Source organism: Gymnoscopelus microlampas, assembly GCF_963454915.1.
Source record: "Gymnoscopelus microlampas genome assembly, chromosome: 20".
Classification (NCBI taxonomy): Eukaryota; Metazoa; Chordata; class Actinopteri; order Myctophiformes; family Myctophidae; genus Gymnoscopelus; species Gymnoscopelus microlampas.
This window is the reverse complement of record NC_139957.1, coordinates 40,301,878-40,319,860: the sequence shown is the minus strand read 5'-3', so window position 1 is coordinate 40,319,860 and position 17,983 is coordinate 40,301,878. Positions and strand designations below refer to the sequence as shown.

The 17,983-nt window shown below is 41.3% G+C and overlaps 2 protein-coding genes across 5 annotated transcripts in view; one reads left to right on the top strand and one right to left on the bottom strand.

Moving 5' to 3' along the window:
* The first annotated feature begins 27 nt into the window (after window positions 1-27).
* timm9 (translocase of inner mitochondrial membrane 9 homolog) lies at window positions 28-3,679 on the top strand. The gene is made up of 4 exons (XM_084044086.1): window positions 28-65; window positions 1,711-1,762; window positions 2,303-2,398; window positions 2,957-3,679. Exons 2-4 carry the CDS (start codon window positions 1,721-1,723, stop codon window positions 3,089-3,091), a joined length of 273 nt encoding a protein of 90 aa, XP_083900212.1. The 5' UTR covers window positions 28-65; window positions 1,711-1,720; the 3' UTR covers window positions 3,092-3,679.
* A 12,128-nt stretch (window positions 3,680-15,807) lies between these two features.
* The window catches only part of arid4a (AT-rich interactive domain 4A), a 39,212-nt gene continuing 37,036 nt past the window's right edge, over window positions 15,808-17,983 (bottom strand). For all 4 annotated transcript variants that reach the window (XM_084045702.1, XM_084045705.1, XM_084045703.1 and 1 more), the window contains one exon: window positions 15,808-16,477. In XM_084045702.1, coding sequence (XP_083901828.1) covers window positions 16,374-16,477 — 104 coding nt within the window. In that variant the 3' untranslated portion in view covers window positions 15,808-16,373. The remainder of the gene's footprint in view (window positions 16,478-17,983) is intronic.

The window sequence follows — 17,983 nt, the reverse complement described above, 5'->3', positions numbered from 1 at the left end:
TTTCAGTGACACAGTGTGTCACATGACCTTCAGACGGTCGGGCTGCTGCTGCTCCGTTCTAAAAGGTCTGACTGATTCACATTTATCATTTAATATGTGTTATAAATGCACTATTCATTGTACATTTTACACAGTTGTTTAATATTACATTTGGGCAATCTCTGTCTGTCTATTCGGGTGATTTGTGCGGTTATTGCCTCAGTGTTTCATTTCATTTGAAATGTATTGCTAACGAGCTAGCATAGCCATTAGCCTACTTGCTGTCAGTGAGTCAGTCAGTGTGTTAGCTAAAGCGTTGGTTCTCAAAGTGTGGTCCGGGGCAAAATGTGTTAATATAGTATCACAATAATATTAACCACTTTAACCGTTTATACTTTGGCTATTCAAAAATAGCAGATCTGCTATTTTTTTTAAATTGTGAAAATTTGTGCAAATCTTTGAATATATACATTTTTAAAGAGAACATTTCTAACTCAAATCTTTGCTTCTGAGGATCCCTGGAACAAAATATTTTGAGATGGGGGGGGGGGGTGTCCGCGGCCAAATACATATCATTTTGGGGGTCCTTGACATGAAAAAGGTTGAGAACCACTGAGCTAAAGCACTGTGATTCTTAGCCCTGAAACATGACTGTCAAGCGTCATGTGAACCATGGCTATGTGATTCTCAACCTTTGTCACTTCCAGGATCCCCAGTTTGACTCCTATTTGATACCTTTTTATCTCTGATAATAACCCAATCTACACTCTGAAAATCCTCAGCGTAAATGTGGGAAATGGAACCCACAAGAGTTAAAGAGCTGTATAAGGGTCCATTTGGTTCCTATCTATCAATCACTAGCTGGAACCCCCTCAAGGACCCCTGGGTCCAAGTAGATTCACCTATAACTAGCTACTTTTAACTGGCTACTTTTACTAAGTAGGGCTGGCTGTCACCCCAGGCTGGCTGTCAGACCCAGCGGTCTGTACTTTGTCCCCTGCTTTTTTCCCTCTTCACCAAATCTTTGTCAAAATATCACCAAATAGACCATCTACATGCAGACCACTCCCCCAGCGGTTCTTGTATTTGTTTTACTAAGGTTACAGGTAGGAATAAGGTTGGAGTTAGGCAGAGTTTTACTGAAGTTAAGTTTATGAATAAGGTTAGGGTTAGGCATAGTTTTACTGAGGATAAGGTTAGGGTTAGGCATAGTTTTACTGAGGTTACGTTTAGGAATAAGGTTAGTTTAGAAAAGGCTTTCACATCATACAGGTTGGTTGGATAGGTCGCCATAGTTACGCGATACTAGGTCCGACCACATCACTGAATGCTTATGTACTCCATATGGAGCTAACTGACATATAAGTCCGACATCACGGCTTCCATCTTTGGGCATATTGGGACTCCATATATGGATATGACGGTCTCGTTTTGACATCACCAGGATGACACACACACCATAGCCAACGATATAAAGGCAAGGGAATCTCAGAGTTGGTTTCGGTTTAATTCCTGCTTGGATACCGCCAACCAGTTGAGTATTTGGTCTTTTATAGTTAGGGTTAGGCATAGTTTTACTGAGGTTACGTTTAGGAGCACCTGCTGGTGACAGTTCCGAGGTCGCCGGATTTGGCTCGGGGCGAGCGTGTTTTGGGGGCGAGCGTTCTTTTATTCCTCATCTTAAGTAACAGTAATAAACCCAGCTTTCATTCATTTCCTCATGCGTTCCAGAAGCAGAACCATGGCTGCTGTACAGGTGACTGAGTCAGACCAGATCAAACAGGTAATGGATTCTCTTCTATTCAGCTCCATTACAGCCATCTTATCTAGGATATTGGTTTGGTTTTTTTTAACACGGAACTCCTAAATTGCACATACTTTTCACTCTACCAGTTTTATATTTAATGCCTCTTTTACTTCTTCTACTTTGAAGGTCATGTAAAGACGGTCGTTCAATCTGCTTTTTACCACCCTCAGAAATATTTTCAAAATCAAATCCTTCTTTCCACCTCTGACCATGTTATTCATGCATTTGTTTATTCGCGCCTTGACTACTGTAATACCTTCTATTCCTGCCTCTCCAAAAAATCTACCCACCGTCATTAATCAATGCGTCTGGTCAGAATGCAGCTGCGCGACTTAGTTTTAAATGGCTCGAGAAAATCCGATCACATAAGTTACACCCATTATAGATTCTTTGCACTGGCTGCCCATTTCCTTTAGAATTTGTATTAATTACCTACATTGATTTGAATTCATATCGCCCTCCGGCCCTATCGATTATTTATGGTACACTGTTGTGTTGTGTTTTGTGTGTGAGCAGTTCAAGGAGTTCCTGGGAACGTACAACAAGCTGACAGAGAACTGTTTCATGGATTGTGTGAAAGACTTCACCACCAGAGAGGTGAAGCCAGAAGAGGTAATGCATGGTCCACCTGCTCCTCTCACTGTCTCAATTATTGTTTGATGAGTCAAATAGTTCAGTGGTTCTCAACCTTTTTAATTTCAAGGACACCCAATTTGGTATGCAATGCAGTAGGCCAACTCAAGAGTGTACAAATGGCACGAAATGGACCTGTAAGGGTCTATTTGGTGCCATCTGTACACTCTCTTAGTTATACACATAAGTTTCCTACCTATTAATAATTTAGCTGGGGACCCCCTTGGAACCTCCTCATACCCCACTTTGAGAACCACGTGACTAGAAACAACGTTAGAGCCTGATTTGAGTCCTATACCACAGATTACCCATGTTTTCACCCATATTTAGTCAAAATGTGCAACATTTTTCCTAATCAATTTGAAAAACATATAGAGTTCAAGTTGCTAATTGAGAACATTTAATTTACAAGTAAACTAATAAGTAAAACTGAACACAGACAAACTTTATGATAGATTAAAAAAAACGATGGACGATTATGTACTAATTGTGACAGGCTTTTATATCTGTACTGTGTGTCTGCCTCTCCTCCTTCAGACGACCTGCTCAGAGAGTTGTCTACAGAAGTATCTGAAGATGACTCAGCGGATCTCCATGAGGTTTCAGGAGTATCACATCCAGCAGAATGAAGCTCTGGCAGCTAAAGCCGGCCTGCTGGGTCAGCCGCACTAGAACCTACAACCCTCAACCTGGAACCTCCAGGGACCACAGTCGCCAAAGCCTGTCCTCCTGACAGTGTGTTTGCCGCCTTCATTTGGCTTCACTGGGTCAGGGCATCTAAATGGCTCTTTTCGTCTACAAAGGGTAACTTAGAACCTGACGCTTTCCAGAACCTGTGAAGTTCTGTGACTTGAAAATAGTTTTTCTATAATTTTGACAAATTCTGAAAGTATAAGATCTGAGTCCAGTTCTACCTCCTGAGCAGGGCCCAAATTAGGGCCAAATTATTTGAAAGCGAGCCATAGCGTATTGGAAACGAATCCAGATCCCGTTAAATACGTTACACGTTCACTTTCACATAGTTCTTGTAGTCAAAAAGAGCCATAAAACCACACCAGGCAGATAATTGTCGTCTCATGCTGTTCTGCTCCAGAACATTCACATGAAGGTCAGGTGGCGTTTATGTCCCAGAAGATGAGACACAGCTGGACCCTTAACAGAGCCTTGATCCCAGGTCTGTCTCCAGATCCTGAAGCTTAAAGATCTGTAACTTGTAGATGTGACTTTGTTTTTGTTAATAAAATGTAATTTTGACCAGTATGGCAGAGTATGTTGTTGTATGGTACTGCGTGAAGGTCAAAATTCTATATATTCCCTGAATAAGCATGCATGATCTATTGGTAAGAATGTCAGCACTTGCGCAGTAGCCTCGGGTTCGAACCCTAGGTACCGAGTGCAGCTTTGAGGCTCTGTTCAGACTGCAGGCAAATCCAATTTGTTTCTTAAATCTGATCTTAAGTACTAGCTGTCCACACTTATTAGCAAGTGATCTGTTCAGTTTGTGTATTTAGACATCGAGCAAGATTAAGTGTGCTATTGGTTCTAAATGTCGTTGCCCTAGCCTGGTAAATCATCCCGGTCGCGTGAATTCACATTATCATGTGTCTTCTGCAGACCGGTATGGCCCCAAGGGTGGGCGTTTTGCCAAAAACAAAAAGTGGAAGAACTAACCGGCGTCCACGCTTTACCAGGCTGAAGCTACAGAGCAACGTTCGACATGAATTTCCTGATATTTGTTAATAAATCAGATTACACTTGAGACGGCTACAAAATGGTTTACCAACCCTAAACTAGTTACAATTCATTAGTGATGCAGATGTCTGTAAACTGCCTTGAAAGGGGTGTTTGATGTTTTTGATGACAATACAGGCCAGTCTTGTTACAAATAGGCATATGTTTAATCTCACTTTAGGTCAGAGATGGGCTAAAATGTCTTTTTGATCTACCGGTAGAATAGGATTGGCATCTACAATTTCAAAAACCCAGACAAAGACATCTATTCATTTTGTGATTAACGTTTCTCCACAGATAGTCATAATTTAATTATTAATAGGAAATGATTGACTTGTTCTGTTTTTGCAGCTAATCTGTGGACATGTTCACTGTCAGCTTGGCTGGCAATGGTAAATCTCTCCAGTATTAGAAAAGGCAATGTACATCACATGCCCCAAAACGTTGCCCAACCAAGTACCTCGGATACTTGAGCCGGTGGAGGGGGTAGGCCAACATGAAAACAATGTATTGAGAATGAACCCAGAATGAACACAGAATGATATGAAAATATCCAAGTCATCCAAGTCCAAGCCTCTGTGTGCGCCTCTACCACTTCCCCACCGGTAGGTGTCACTGTTACACTACGCTCTCATGCGCCCTCAAACTATGATTGAAGCAACCCACGCACCAAAGACAGTTTAGTTGATTATTAAAATGCACAACGTGTCCGTCAGATCGATGTCCTCTTTAATATGGTTGGTTAGTAATAGACAAATAGAACATATTTAGAATATTCAAAAATGCATGAGTCTGCTGTTGGCTTGGCAAAACCCCCAAACAAACAACTGAAGATACATTTTTAAGACCAAAAGCTTGGAACCACTGATTTGTGACACATTTTACATTTCACATCGCAAGTGTCAACACATACTACTACTACGAGTACTGTCGTTGTAGACAGTACTCGTAGTAGTAGTATGTGTTGTATGAAAGAAAGTTTAAACCCGCGTTTCGTTTTTCCAGTTTCATGCTGGCTGTTAGCTACGCAGCAATTGGTGACCTACCGAAGTCTGTGACTCCAGTGGTCGCTGTTTTGCGATTCGATGGGACACTACCACCATATATTACATCTTTGGACCGCTTTGCCACTTGGAAATGAATGCCGAGTAGACTATGAGAACTCACTCTCACTTTTATTTTATCAATTGTGTGAATTGAAATTGTATTTTAAATTGTAGGCTATGTTGAATCCCATTCCAGACGACACTGTAAATTACGGCAACCTGCCGAGAATAAATAATAAAGGTTTGAATGTATGAGTGAACGAATGAATGAAAATAAGATAAAGTGACATGATTCAGCCTAAATTAACAAATACACATTGAATAAAACAACAGTGGGATGCTTACGCCACCAAGCTTACTGTGCAACAACGGATAGCATTATTATTTGTTATTGTAACCAACTACTTATGGATTGTTAACATTTTATAGGATATAACGCATGAATGGTGTAGCCTATGGGCCTATTTCTGTATGCTATTGGTATTCTGATTAGCCTTATGCATATACAAAATGCTGTCCAAAATATGTTTAAAATGTAGGTTATTGTATTGATAGTTTTAATAGAACTGTCTGCAGGAATCCATCGATATTCGCTACAATATAAATCTTGTGTCCAGGTGACAAATAATCACATCAATCAATGACATTTAAAGGGGATTTATTGGCATGGGAAACACATTTCATCCTCTGGCGACCAGATTGTACCTTACATTGCCAAAACTAGCTGAATATAAACAATGTATAAGTGTATAAATGTATATATAGGATACAAGTAACACATATAGCACGAACTCGCAAACAGAGCCCATGCAACATTGCAATCAAGCGTCTACTGCTAAGGTACAAAACCTTAAAAAAAAAGATTTTGATGTTGGAGAATGTATGTGGATATTCGATAATTAAAACAATATATAGGCTATATATAAAAATATATATAAAAAATCAGCAAGTATCTTATAAAGTATCTTCTGTGTTTGAATCTACATTCATTCTATACAGAATCTATATAAAAATCCGTCTTTTCAGACATTTCATCATCTTCTTTAGGAAAAACTCAAAGCATTAGAGTGTGTGTGTTGTGAGAAGGAGAAGAACACATGTCTGAAGAACCTGACGATACCGAGGTGGAGGCCGGAGTGGTAGAACCTATAAGGAGCATGGACAGGAAGAAAAGGAGACAAAAAGAAAGTTAATTATAGGCTACTTAACCATTATTATTTACTTCACCATATTTCTTGGTATTATTATATTATTTTATTTATTTTATTTTACTGGAGATCTAAACACCACACACAGGTTTATTTACCTTCTCTGCGCCGTTTCTTTTTCATTCTCTTGCGTCGGCGGTCGATGGACTCCACCTCAGACTTGAGAGACGCGTAGTAAGTCCTGATCTGGTGCAGTTTGTTCTGCAGGTACTGGATCCGCTCTGAGCCGGACAGAGTGACCAGTTCCTCCGGACAGACATACAAGTGCATCTTGTCCCGCAGTAGGCCTCCATCCTCCAGGATGGCGGGCTGCTCTGTAAGCCCATCACGGTTCACTGCTTGCCGCTGGTAGAGAGGAGACTCCACCACACACCCAGCAGCAGACTTGAAGAAGTCTGCGGCGATTTTATGCACCTGGCAAAATAAATAGAACAAATCATCATAAGTGATGCTGAAATAGAACGTGTATGAAGATGCATTGCATGGTGTGATAATTGGAATAGTTATGACAAGGAATTAGGGGTGTGTATTAACTTAATAGTGGTATTGCAAGCTTTTTAGCATGAAAAAAATATTATATCAGTATTAGCCTATGTATATATATATATTTAAAATATTGTTTTAATTATCATATCGTGTCAATGTATTTATTGCAGTTCATTTATCTATTTTAAACCGACGCCCTACTTCAGATATTCGATAAAAAATAGATCAGCTATTCTCGAGCTATTTCAAACAAATGACATCCTGCCCCAAAATAGGGACAGGACGCACAAAATAAAGTAGGCCTACCTTGGGCTTGGGGTCAGAGGTGTGTTGTTGTAGGCCTATGGGAGGCTTGACGATGCTGTCTTCTCCAGTCCTCCGGGTCCTCTTCTGCGGTGGAAGGTCCACGAAGTCGCTGAAGCGGCTTGGCTGGCGTTGTCTTCTCTGTTGACGCAGCATGGTGGAGCTGAGTCCATCTAACTGACCTGAAGGCCTTTTATAGGCCGTGTACCACCTGACTGACCACGCCCCCTTGACCCTTCATTACCATCACCATGGTCATGGTCATTGATGTCTCTCTCTCTCTAGCCTGTCGGACACGGTTCCTAAATGGTTCTTTTGTGATTCTCTGAGGAGGCCATCCTCACCATCATCATATCACATCACATGATGTGTTCCTCAAAAAACTCAACTTAAATGAGTGAGGCCCAAAGTTAAAGGCCCATGGCTAAATACTTTTACAACCTAACCCTAAAAACAAACGAAATAAAATAAACTAAGTATTTAAACATACATTTAAATTAAAACCAAGCTGGGAACCCATTCGGTAATAATAGCCTAATAATAATAATAATAAAAGGAAAGCAATCTGTCTTGAGAGATAAAATTAAAACTAAACTGGAATTGAAAACAAAAAGTCAAAACGAAATAATTCAACTAAAATGCAAAAAAAACTATAAGAACCTTTATAATGAGTAAACATTATGTGTTCTTGCATTTGCAGCATTTATTTCCACTGTGTACAATTCAGCCTTATTTGGTAACAATGTTATTGAACTAAAGTATCCTTTAGTTAGGCAGTGTATAGCCAAATGTAAGTCACTCATCTGTATTTCACTGCTTGTGACAAATAACGGATTATTTATTCTTAATTTATAGTGAAACTTGGAGTGTCTAATTTAAACTGTTTAAACTTCTTCTTCTTTTTTTTGGCGGGGGGGGGGGGGGGGGGGGGGGAGATATATAGAAGCATCAAGGAGGCCGCATCATCATCATCATATCATATCACGTGTTCCCCCCAAAACTCAACTAAAATTAGTGAGGCCCCAAAGTTAAAGGTTCTGTATAAGTGATATTATTTTAGAATAACTAAACTCTATGTTCTGAATTGTTACCCATTGTTATGGGTGTTTGTCCAGCACCAGTAAACAGAAAATAAATGTACAGCTCGGGATAACTTAATCAAATAATCAAAACAGGACAGAGAACTCAGAAAGGATCAGGATATAAACATGTGAAACTAGAAGTGATAAAAGACAAATAATAAGAACACATAACGCACTTTACATTTTTTTGTTTACTAAAGAGCTGGAGAGACAGGGAGGCCCCTGTTACTGAAAAAATACTTGATATATAATTATTACTATCAAAATAGAGCTTGACGTTTTAAAAATAAACGTTTTGATTTAAACAAAACTACCAGGACCTTTTAATAAAACGAATACAATATAAGTAGCCTATATGGAGAAACATTTTAGTTGACTGATATAAAAACGAGGCTTTACAAAAATAATATAAAAAAGATGTGTTTACATAAGGCTAACTAATACAAGAAGGTAAAGTCATAGAGAAAATGTCATTCGTCTTTATTGATTAATATTTCGGGTTGATATGAAATCTATATTTGTATTATTATTATTTTTATGTGAATACAATGGTATGGTGTTTTGTTAATTTGTTGATTACACTTTTCCGAACCTTTTTGAATATTGCAATAAGAAAAACTAAAATAAACGAAGTCTTTAAAAATACATTTAAATTAAAACCAAGCTGGGAACCCATTCGGTAATAATAATAAAGAATAAAGCAGAATAGAAGGTCCTGGGTTCGACTCCCGCCAGGGACGCTGTGGGCGCTGGGGGCGTGTTCTCTCCTCCACGTCATTGGCGCCCATACCCTAGGTGGGGTTGGCGAAAGGGCCTACTCTGTGTGGAGTTTGCATGTGGTTGGAATAACGTGTTCCTTCCACGCGCTATGTCCAACCAGGGAAACTCCACCCTGTCGGGTGATAAGAAGCGGCCTGCTTGCTCCTCATGCATTGAAGGAGGCATGAGCTTCAGCTTGGGCTCTCCCTAGGCTGGCAGAGGGTAGGTAGTGCCCAGGATTACATAGGCAATTGGCACTGGGTGAAAAAATGTGGGTTACAAAATCGTGGGATAAAAAATATAAAAAAATAAATAAAAAAAAGAATAAAGCAGAATAAAACTATAAAGGAATCGAAAACGAAATAATAAAACTAAAATGCAAAAAACTACCTTGATAATGAGTAAACATAATTATGTGTTCCTCCTTCATTCTGTGCCTCCATTTGCAGCATTTAATTTCCACTGTGTACAATTCAAAAAGTATCCTTTAGTTAGCACTGCTAACTACTAGTTTAAACTGTTAAAATGTTTTGGGGGCAGATATAGAAGCATCAATCAACCAGAGGATGTGAAATGACCAAGAATGCAAATCGATGCAATTAAAATAACAAAAAAAAAAGGTGTTGAGGGCAGGCTATTGTCTGATATTTAGCAAGGTAGTTGAACAGGAATGCAGTGTGTGAGAGAGCATTTAGCAGCCATGGTCACAAGCTACTGCACAGAGGAGGGGATAGCACACACACACACACACACACACACACACACACACACACACACACACACACACACACACACACACACACACACACACACACACACACACACACACACACACACACACACACACACACACACACACACACACACACACACTGAACCTGTACGACATTAACAACAAAACAGCATTTTACTTTCTTTCTTTCTTCTTTTTCTTTTTACAATTCTCTTGCACACTGTCTGCTCCACATAGTGTATGTTTTAGCATCTTGTTCAGAATTGCTACAGCTCAGCATATGTTACACGCTTTACACTTCATTTGTTCTCTGTATATTCTATAGACTTTTTATGCTCACCTACAATATTGTATTACTACTTGATAATATACATATTTAAGTTATAAAGTTATATATGAATTATAGTAAAACATGAAACATTTGACCATATCCAGGCCTCTCTCTTTCTCCATAAATTATCTAACTGTTTATATTCTCTGTATACCTCTACCATAGAAATACCGGATATTCACTGTACATACTTTGGATTAAATGCGAGGTCAATCTATAAATGTCCTTCCTTTTAGCATGCAGTGGTTCTCAACCTTTTAATGCAGCGAACCCCCAAAATATTCATATTTGAAATGGGGACTCCCCACCCTGACAAGCACATTTAATTTGACTCGGTTCCACAGATAAATATTGTGGAAATAGCCGATCTGCAAGCTTGTAGATCAGCTATTTTCCCCAATTTTGCCTGTTTCTTATATTATTTGACAATTTGGCTAATGTTTGACCCGTTTTTCTAGCATAGTTTGTTGATTACTTTTGATGCAGCAATGGTCTTTTTAATGTACTTCTTTTGATATTAAAAAAGGTATTTAATAAAAGTCATTCAATTGTCACTTCACTGTCATCTGGGGACAAAAAAAGAATCATGTGGGGACCACATTGGGGGGTCCTGACCCACAGGTTGAGAACCACTGACCTAGAGGACAGTTGTACTGTACAGGAATGTTGTCGTTTACAGAACAAGACGTTCATCTGTATAGACCTGGTCACACTTTACATTTCAATGTGTCCTGGGTGTCTATGAGCCTCTTCTCCATTTGCATCCTTCCTGGGTGACAAGAGGACATACAGGTGTAAATACATGTGTACATACATGTGTAAATACAGGTATAAATGCATTCCAAGAGGAGGGCCATCACCTCCTCTTGGAGGCAGGGAGGAGGGTGAACATGTGTGACACCTTGTTGTCTGAACCGATCAAAGCTGTGCTGATGATGACGAGGAGTCAGGCTACACAGACACAGCAGAGAGAAGACGAAGAGGTCATTGTACCAGGGACGGATTAACCCCCGCACGGGCCCCTGGGCTGACAATTGTTTTAGAGACAATTTTTTGGGGGGGCCAGTGAAGGTTACAGGTATGGTGTGTATGATATGAAATGTGAGCTTACCGTAATCACAGTAATCATTAATCATATCCCAGCAGCGCTCTGGAGCATTGGTCCTCAAAGGGCCCACTTTGATGGCTTTCCAGCGGGGACCGCCAGCCTGGGGGGGGGCTTGTCAGGGCCTCAAACCCAACGAGAACCACTGCTTTAAATACAGAGGAGGGGCCCACACATTTGATATTTGATGAACCTATTAATTTATTTTTTGTAAATTGTCGATAACCGCGCGGCCCAGTTCCCCCCGAAGGGCCCATGAGAGCCAAGGGCCCCTGGGCCCCGGCGGCCTAATGGCTAATACAGCCCTGCATTGTACGTCTCATTTAAGACTTCTTTCAAAGTCGGCCATATCACCCATGACCACACTTTGTATTTTAAAACAAAATGCCAGACGCCAGAGGTAATAGGAACACACAGAGGGACAGAGAAACGTGAAGCAGTATCTTAAGTCATAAACAAAGTGTGCAGTGGTGGAAAAAGTACTCAAATGTTTTACTTAAGTAAAAGTATCAATAACATATAACCATAATTATAATCAAATGTAATATTGAAAGAATGTCATCTACAAAGTAAACAGCAGTTACCAATTGTATCCAGTAGATGGCAGTAAGACCACAAAGATGCACTCACTGAAAGAGACATCAGCAGCCAGCAATCTAAAAGTACTAAAGTAGGAATTGTAAGTTAAAAAAATAGTGGCGTCAAAATATACATTACTCATTATGTAGAATGTCCCATTTCACAAGGTTTTTCAAAATGTGTCAAACCTTTTTTTGAAAATAGCATATCTACAAGCTCACAATGTGTACATCTGTTATTTGAGCAGAATGTTAGGCCCTCAATATCAATGCTAGGGTCGTTATCCCCATAATATGAATGCTAGGGTTAGGTAAGTGGTTAATGACGGTAAATAGTGTGCCCCTGACAACACTGGGCACCATGAAACTGTTGTGTGTGGAACTGAGGACATGCTTTAAGGCTGGCCTCAAGCTTTATTTTTTTCCCCTTTCCTATCCATTATCTGGCGGGCCAGAACATAATCAATGGGTAATTTAAGAAATGGATATTGTGACTGATCTTGTGATATATTATATTATATACAAGCTCACAGCCCATTGCAATGCGTTGTGAGCTTGTGCATGTATAAAACTAAGGATATTGCCGTCACAAGGTGACAAATAACCACACACCAAGACTATATATATTTAAAAACTTTATTAGAAACAAAGAGAGCTCTGCTTTATCTTACATAAACATACAACAATGGCTTTACTCAACAGAGAATACCTCAATACTTTGTGTCACTCCTTTAGCTAGGAATCTCTGCCTTAACCCAGCCTGCCTTTACATTTATCTCCACATTGAACCCAGACCAGTTAGAAAGTATAGAAATGTTTACCCAGCTTGTATTTACACTGCCCTCTACTCTCCAACCCAACAGCACATAGAGAAACAAACTAAAATTCATTCATTTCATCGTAACATAATGGTACAAAGAGGTCATTTTTTTCCTTTTAAAAAATACTAATATAAATCATTCTTTACAGTCGTGTAAAATGTATTTCTCAAATACATGGTGTTTTTATTTGTATTTCTTTCATCTTTTCTGGAAGCTATGTACAGAAACAAAGTTAAGAAAGTGATTTGATACAGCTGGGTTAGTTTAGAACAGAACAGAGTCCCAAGAAGTTTCATTAAATTGAAAGCATGGAGACAAACCCATTCTGTCTGTCTGTCTGTCTGTCCAACAAAGACAAACATAGTCTGTGTGTCCTACAGAGACAAACAACATAGTATGTCTGTCCTACAGAGTAGTGGTCTGCATGGATCCACCAGAAACCAGAAACCCGAGGTCCAACCTGAGACCCGAGCGGGTCCGGGTCCAAAATATTCACTTATGTCAAGGGTACGGGACGGGTCATAACTCCTATAATTGCTGCGGGTCTCTGGTTAAGTGAGTCTGAAATGGAGTAACTTGTGGACCCGCGAGGACTCTATGAGCTTTATTTCCAGATTAAACGATTTAATCTTCAGTTTACAAATTAGACATATGGGTTGTAATAATGTCCTAAATTCCATTTAGTCTTATCTATTCTCGCAAATTGAATGAGCCGTTAACAGCCAAAAATCTCAAGTTGCAGTGCAGTGTGAGCCTGGACACCGTGGAGGTTTTCTTTAGCGAGGTGAAAACGCAAACTACAAGAGAAAGTATAGTGCACACAAAAAGCCACCAGGAACATCATCTGTGTGGAGCACTTTTGTGGTTATTGTTATCGACAGGAACGCTAGGAAAGTCGGCAAAGCCGTATGCAAGCTCTGCCATGCAATCCTCAGATCTGATGCAGCCTAGATGGGCACATCTCAACATAGTGGGGGAGGTCACAGACAGGGCTGGTCAACAGTGAAATGACCATTGCTTTAAGAAGCCTTGCTGAAAATATAGTTCCATATTGTAGCCTTATGGAGAATAGAACACCTCAATGCCCCAATAGTAGCGAGAAAAGTGTCTGTGTGAGTGTCAGCAAGTCATCAATACACGGCGGTGAACAACAGAAGACGCTGGGGAACGAGGAGGCAGTGGCCCCTGGTTTAAGCTGGAGGCGGGGCAGGAGAGGCGGTTGGCTCAAGAGTAGACGGCAGGGTTTCTGAGGCAGCGTCACAGAGAGTCACCAGAACAAATAAGCGAATGTTCACGGCCGGCACACACCAAAGAATGTGTGCGTGACGCACTCGATCGTCGCAATAGGATTGGATCTACAAGTGCGTATGCGGGGCTCGCGTATCCGTGCGCCTGGTGTAGCCGGTATCATTGATATCAATTGGAGATTTCCAAGCGTGCTGTACGCGCACAGTAAATTCCACGCATACGCACGCTGGTGTAGTCCGGGCGTCAACCTTCTCAAGAAAAGCCACGGTCCAGCTTATCAAAAATCGACCAGCAAGGCTGCCTTTAGGAAAGACTGCTGGCTTCAACACAACGTTCGATGTGGAGCAGTCTCCAGCCCCCAACAATGTGGAGACTCCCCACACTGCTGTTACTGTGGACGTTGAGCAGTCGTCTCCACAGTCCTACAACAACAAGACCGTCACTCCACGAATGAAGGTCAGAAGTTGCAGCAAGCCCTCCGCAAAGAATGTTCGGGGCGACTGAAACTCCAAACCAGCAAGAATCCTTCCTACACAACTAACCCCTGGTTCAACAAGCGTACCAGTTAGGCTGTGTGGCACCCGCCACACACAACACATTTTAAGATGTGCTTTTTTCCCCTTCTTTTATCGTCATCAGATTTTTTAAGATTTTAAATATTATTTTGAAATAAAGATTGTTTGCGGGAGAAGTTTTTATGTTGTTGTAATATTCTTTGGTCCATCGTGGACCAGGTCTGATTATCCCCGGGTCTGTTTCAGACCGGGTCACATGTAAAGAAAAAAAAAAAATAGGGTTCAGGTAACAAAGCCAGAGAGGTCCGTTTCAGAACAGGTCCAACTCTCTGGACCAATGCAGACCTCTACTACAAACAGCATGCCTGTCTGTCCCAGAGACAAACAGCATGCCTGTCTGTCCCAGAGACAAACAGCATGTCTGTCTGTCCCAGTGACAAACAGCATGTCTGTCTGTCCCAGAGACAAACAGCATGTCTGTCTGTCCCAGAGACAAACAGCATGTCTGTCTGTCCCAGAGACAAACAGCATGCCTGTCTGTCCCAGAGACAAACAGCATGCCTGTCTGTCCCAGAGACAAACAGCATGTCTGTCTGTCCCAGAGACAAACAGCATGTCTGTCTGTCCCAGTGACAAACAGCATTGTCCGTCTCAGAGACAAACGGCATGTCTGTACTACAGAAACAAACAACACTGTGTCCGTCTGTCCTGTCCTACAGAAACAAACCCCATGTCTGCCTGTCCCACAGAGACAGACAGCATTAAATCATACAGTAACATTTATGGTATAACTATTGTTTGATCTAAATCCTAGCCGTGACATCTGCCCTTTGCCATAGAGGAAGTAGTTGCTATTCTAGGTCTATTATATAGGTCTCTTTTGTAGGTCTCTACTGTGGACAGTGTTGTTTTACAGAACGTATTTAAGACAGAAAATCATATTTCATAAAGAGAGAATGAAAAATAAAAAAACAAAGAGAAGAGTGTATACAAGCTACTGAATACATAAAGCATTCAATCTCTCAATGTGTCCAACAGAATAAATAGAATTGAATCAACTGGAAGATTTATTTTTTACAAAAGGATAAGATAAAACAGGTGTGGAAATGTGTCATGAGCTTGAAATCAGTTAAATAAAACTTGATAGATGCCAGTAGAAGACCAGTACAAGACCAGTAAATGACCAGTTAGATGCTGTTGGCTGTTTTTCTGTCCTATTTCTATTTTCCCACCTTTTTCTTGAAAAACAAAACGTTATTAAATTCTATTTCCTCACCCCCATACCCCCCCCCCCCCCCAACAAAAAGAAACAAAACAAAACAAAACGAATTGATTGCATAAAGTTTGTGTTTCTGTGCTGGAAGACGAACTCACAGGCTCTCCAGTAAACTACATTTTCCATCAACCCCCCACCCCCCCTGCCCCACCCGCGCTCACCGACTCCTGGACTCAGACAAGATGGATAAGATAGATAGGTAGGTAAATAGATAAGATGGATGGTTAGGTAGATAGATAGATGGATAAATAAACGCACAGGCTTTGGCAGTTGTGACATAAGGGGGGAAATTATAGGAGACCACATTAACCTTTTGACCTTTTCTTACACCCGCCCACCCCACCCCCCCGTTGGCCAGCTCACACTTTCATATTGATTTACAGATTAGTATAATTCCTATTGATATCATAGAAGGGTCAGTATAGGGTAAAAGGTAAAGAAGTTAGGCTTGATTCATGCTTAGTTGCGTGCGGTTGCCGCGCACCAAAAATATCAGATCCATAAACTCACGCAACACACTCAACGCGTCGGCAGTGTGGCTCATCGCGACTTTGTAGATCTGCTATTTCCGGTGCGCGACACACGCACACAACTACGCATGAATCAGGCTTTTAAAGTGCCTCAGGAGTAAATGGCAGTTTACGTCGTTTACATTCACGGAGTCTGTCTGGGGGGAGAGTGGGCGGGGCATGTCGAGAGATGTGGGAGGAGTCTGGCGACGTGGGCGTGTCATCACCTACACTCCAACGCCACAGTGTTCTGAGACGGAGACGAGCCGGACGGACTCAAACACATGTCTGAAGAACCTGAAGACGTAGAGGCCGGCGTGATGGAAACTATGGACATATGAAGAGACGAGGGAAAAAAAGAACCGTTAGCGCACACACACAAACACAAGTATGTTTTAATTTCCCCCCAAATTTCCTCCCCACACACAAACTTGTCACGGCTGTTGTATCCTACCGACTCGCCTGCCAGTGAGGAGCCCTCACTGGGAGGACGTAGAGCAGTGCTTCTCAAACTTTTTCATGCCAGGGACCCCCAAACTGATATATATTTGGCCGCGAACCCCCATCTGAAAATATGTTGTGACTCCAAAGAAGCAAAGATTTGTGTTAAAATGTTTGCTTTAAAAGAAATATATTCAAAGATTTGCACGAATCTTCACTTTTCCAAAAATAGCCGATCTACAAGTTCATATCGTGGCACTCGGTGCAGTGCTATGAACTTGTATATCTGCTATTTCTGAATAGCCAAAGTACAATAAGGTTAAAACTATTGTGATTCTATATTCACACATTTTGCTGGGGACCCCCTGGAACCCCCTCAAGGACCCTTGGTCCTTGTCCCTGCTGACAGGTGCCGCCCCTAGCCCGGAAGGGGTACGTGCAGCGACAATTATCACCCTTCTCCTCGCCCACACAATTCAGACGCTTGACAAAGTCGGAAGCTCCGCGGTGGATTCAAACCCATAGACATAATAAAGGTAGACGCCTCCTCCGACTCTGGGGCGCCTGTATCGCGGCCGCCATATTAGAGGGGGCACGCTTCCTGACTACTAGCCAATCACAGTGCGTCTTTTCCGAGACTTGTCAGAAACCAGTTGTATAAAAACATATCAGGGTTAGTTTTATACAACTGGATTCTGACAAGTCCCGGAAAAGACACGCTGTGATTGGCCAGTAGTCAGGAAGCGTGCCCCCTCTAATATGGCGGCCGCGATACAGGTCGCTCCAATGAACTGCAGCAGCCAATGAGGTATCTAGGTTTCTATATCTATGTTCAAACACCCAGCCTTTGCGGTGGTGGGCAGGCACTTTACCACTGCGCCACTCAAGTGCTTCTACATTATGTATATTTTTTCTAAAACTGATAGTTCCAGTCCTTCATTCTGACTGGCCGAGTCCTGTTGTAAAACTTCATAAAAACACACCCAGACCACATGTGTAGGTATCACTTTCCCACGACTTCTTTACAATATTCTCACCACAACGTTCCATGGATGTATTACCAAATATCCTTAATTTAGCAAGATGGCCACTCCCACACCTCGACAATAGCACGATAAATGGTACACAAATGGTCTCCTAAGTGGGTCCTGTGGGTTCGGAAATGCGCTCGGAGAGTGCTGCACAGTCTCAGAGGGTTTCCGAACGCACCCCTAGTCTCCCAAACACACGTGACACAGATACAGGAATTAAATTTAAGTTTGGGAGTGTAGTCTTTGCCATATACCCTTTACCATATAGTTTTTCCTATGGCAAGGTAAGATGAGCACTGCTTTACATCGAGAGAATCGGGAAGTGACATGCAGCAAAGGGCTGCCGTCGGGCTCCGTAATC

What these genes read in the sequence shown, in the direction of transcription:
- timm9 (XM_084044086.1), top strand. Translation starts at nt 1,721, where the DNA reads ATGGCTGCTGTACAGGTGACTGAGTCAGACCAGATCAAACAG. An exon ending in AGTCAGACCAGATCAAACAG is followed by an intron (nt 1,763 to 2,302) that starts GTAATGGATTCT and finishes GTGTGTGAGCAG; the next exon opens with TTCAAGGAGTTCCTGGGAAC. An exon ending in GAGAGGTGAAGCCAGAAGAG is followed by an intron (nt 2,399 to 2,956) that starts GTAATGCATGGT and finishes CTCCTCCTTCAG; the next exon opens with ACGACCTGCTCAGAGAGTTG.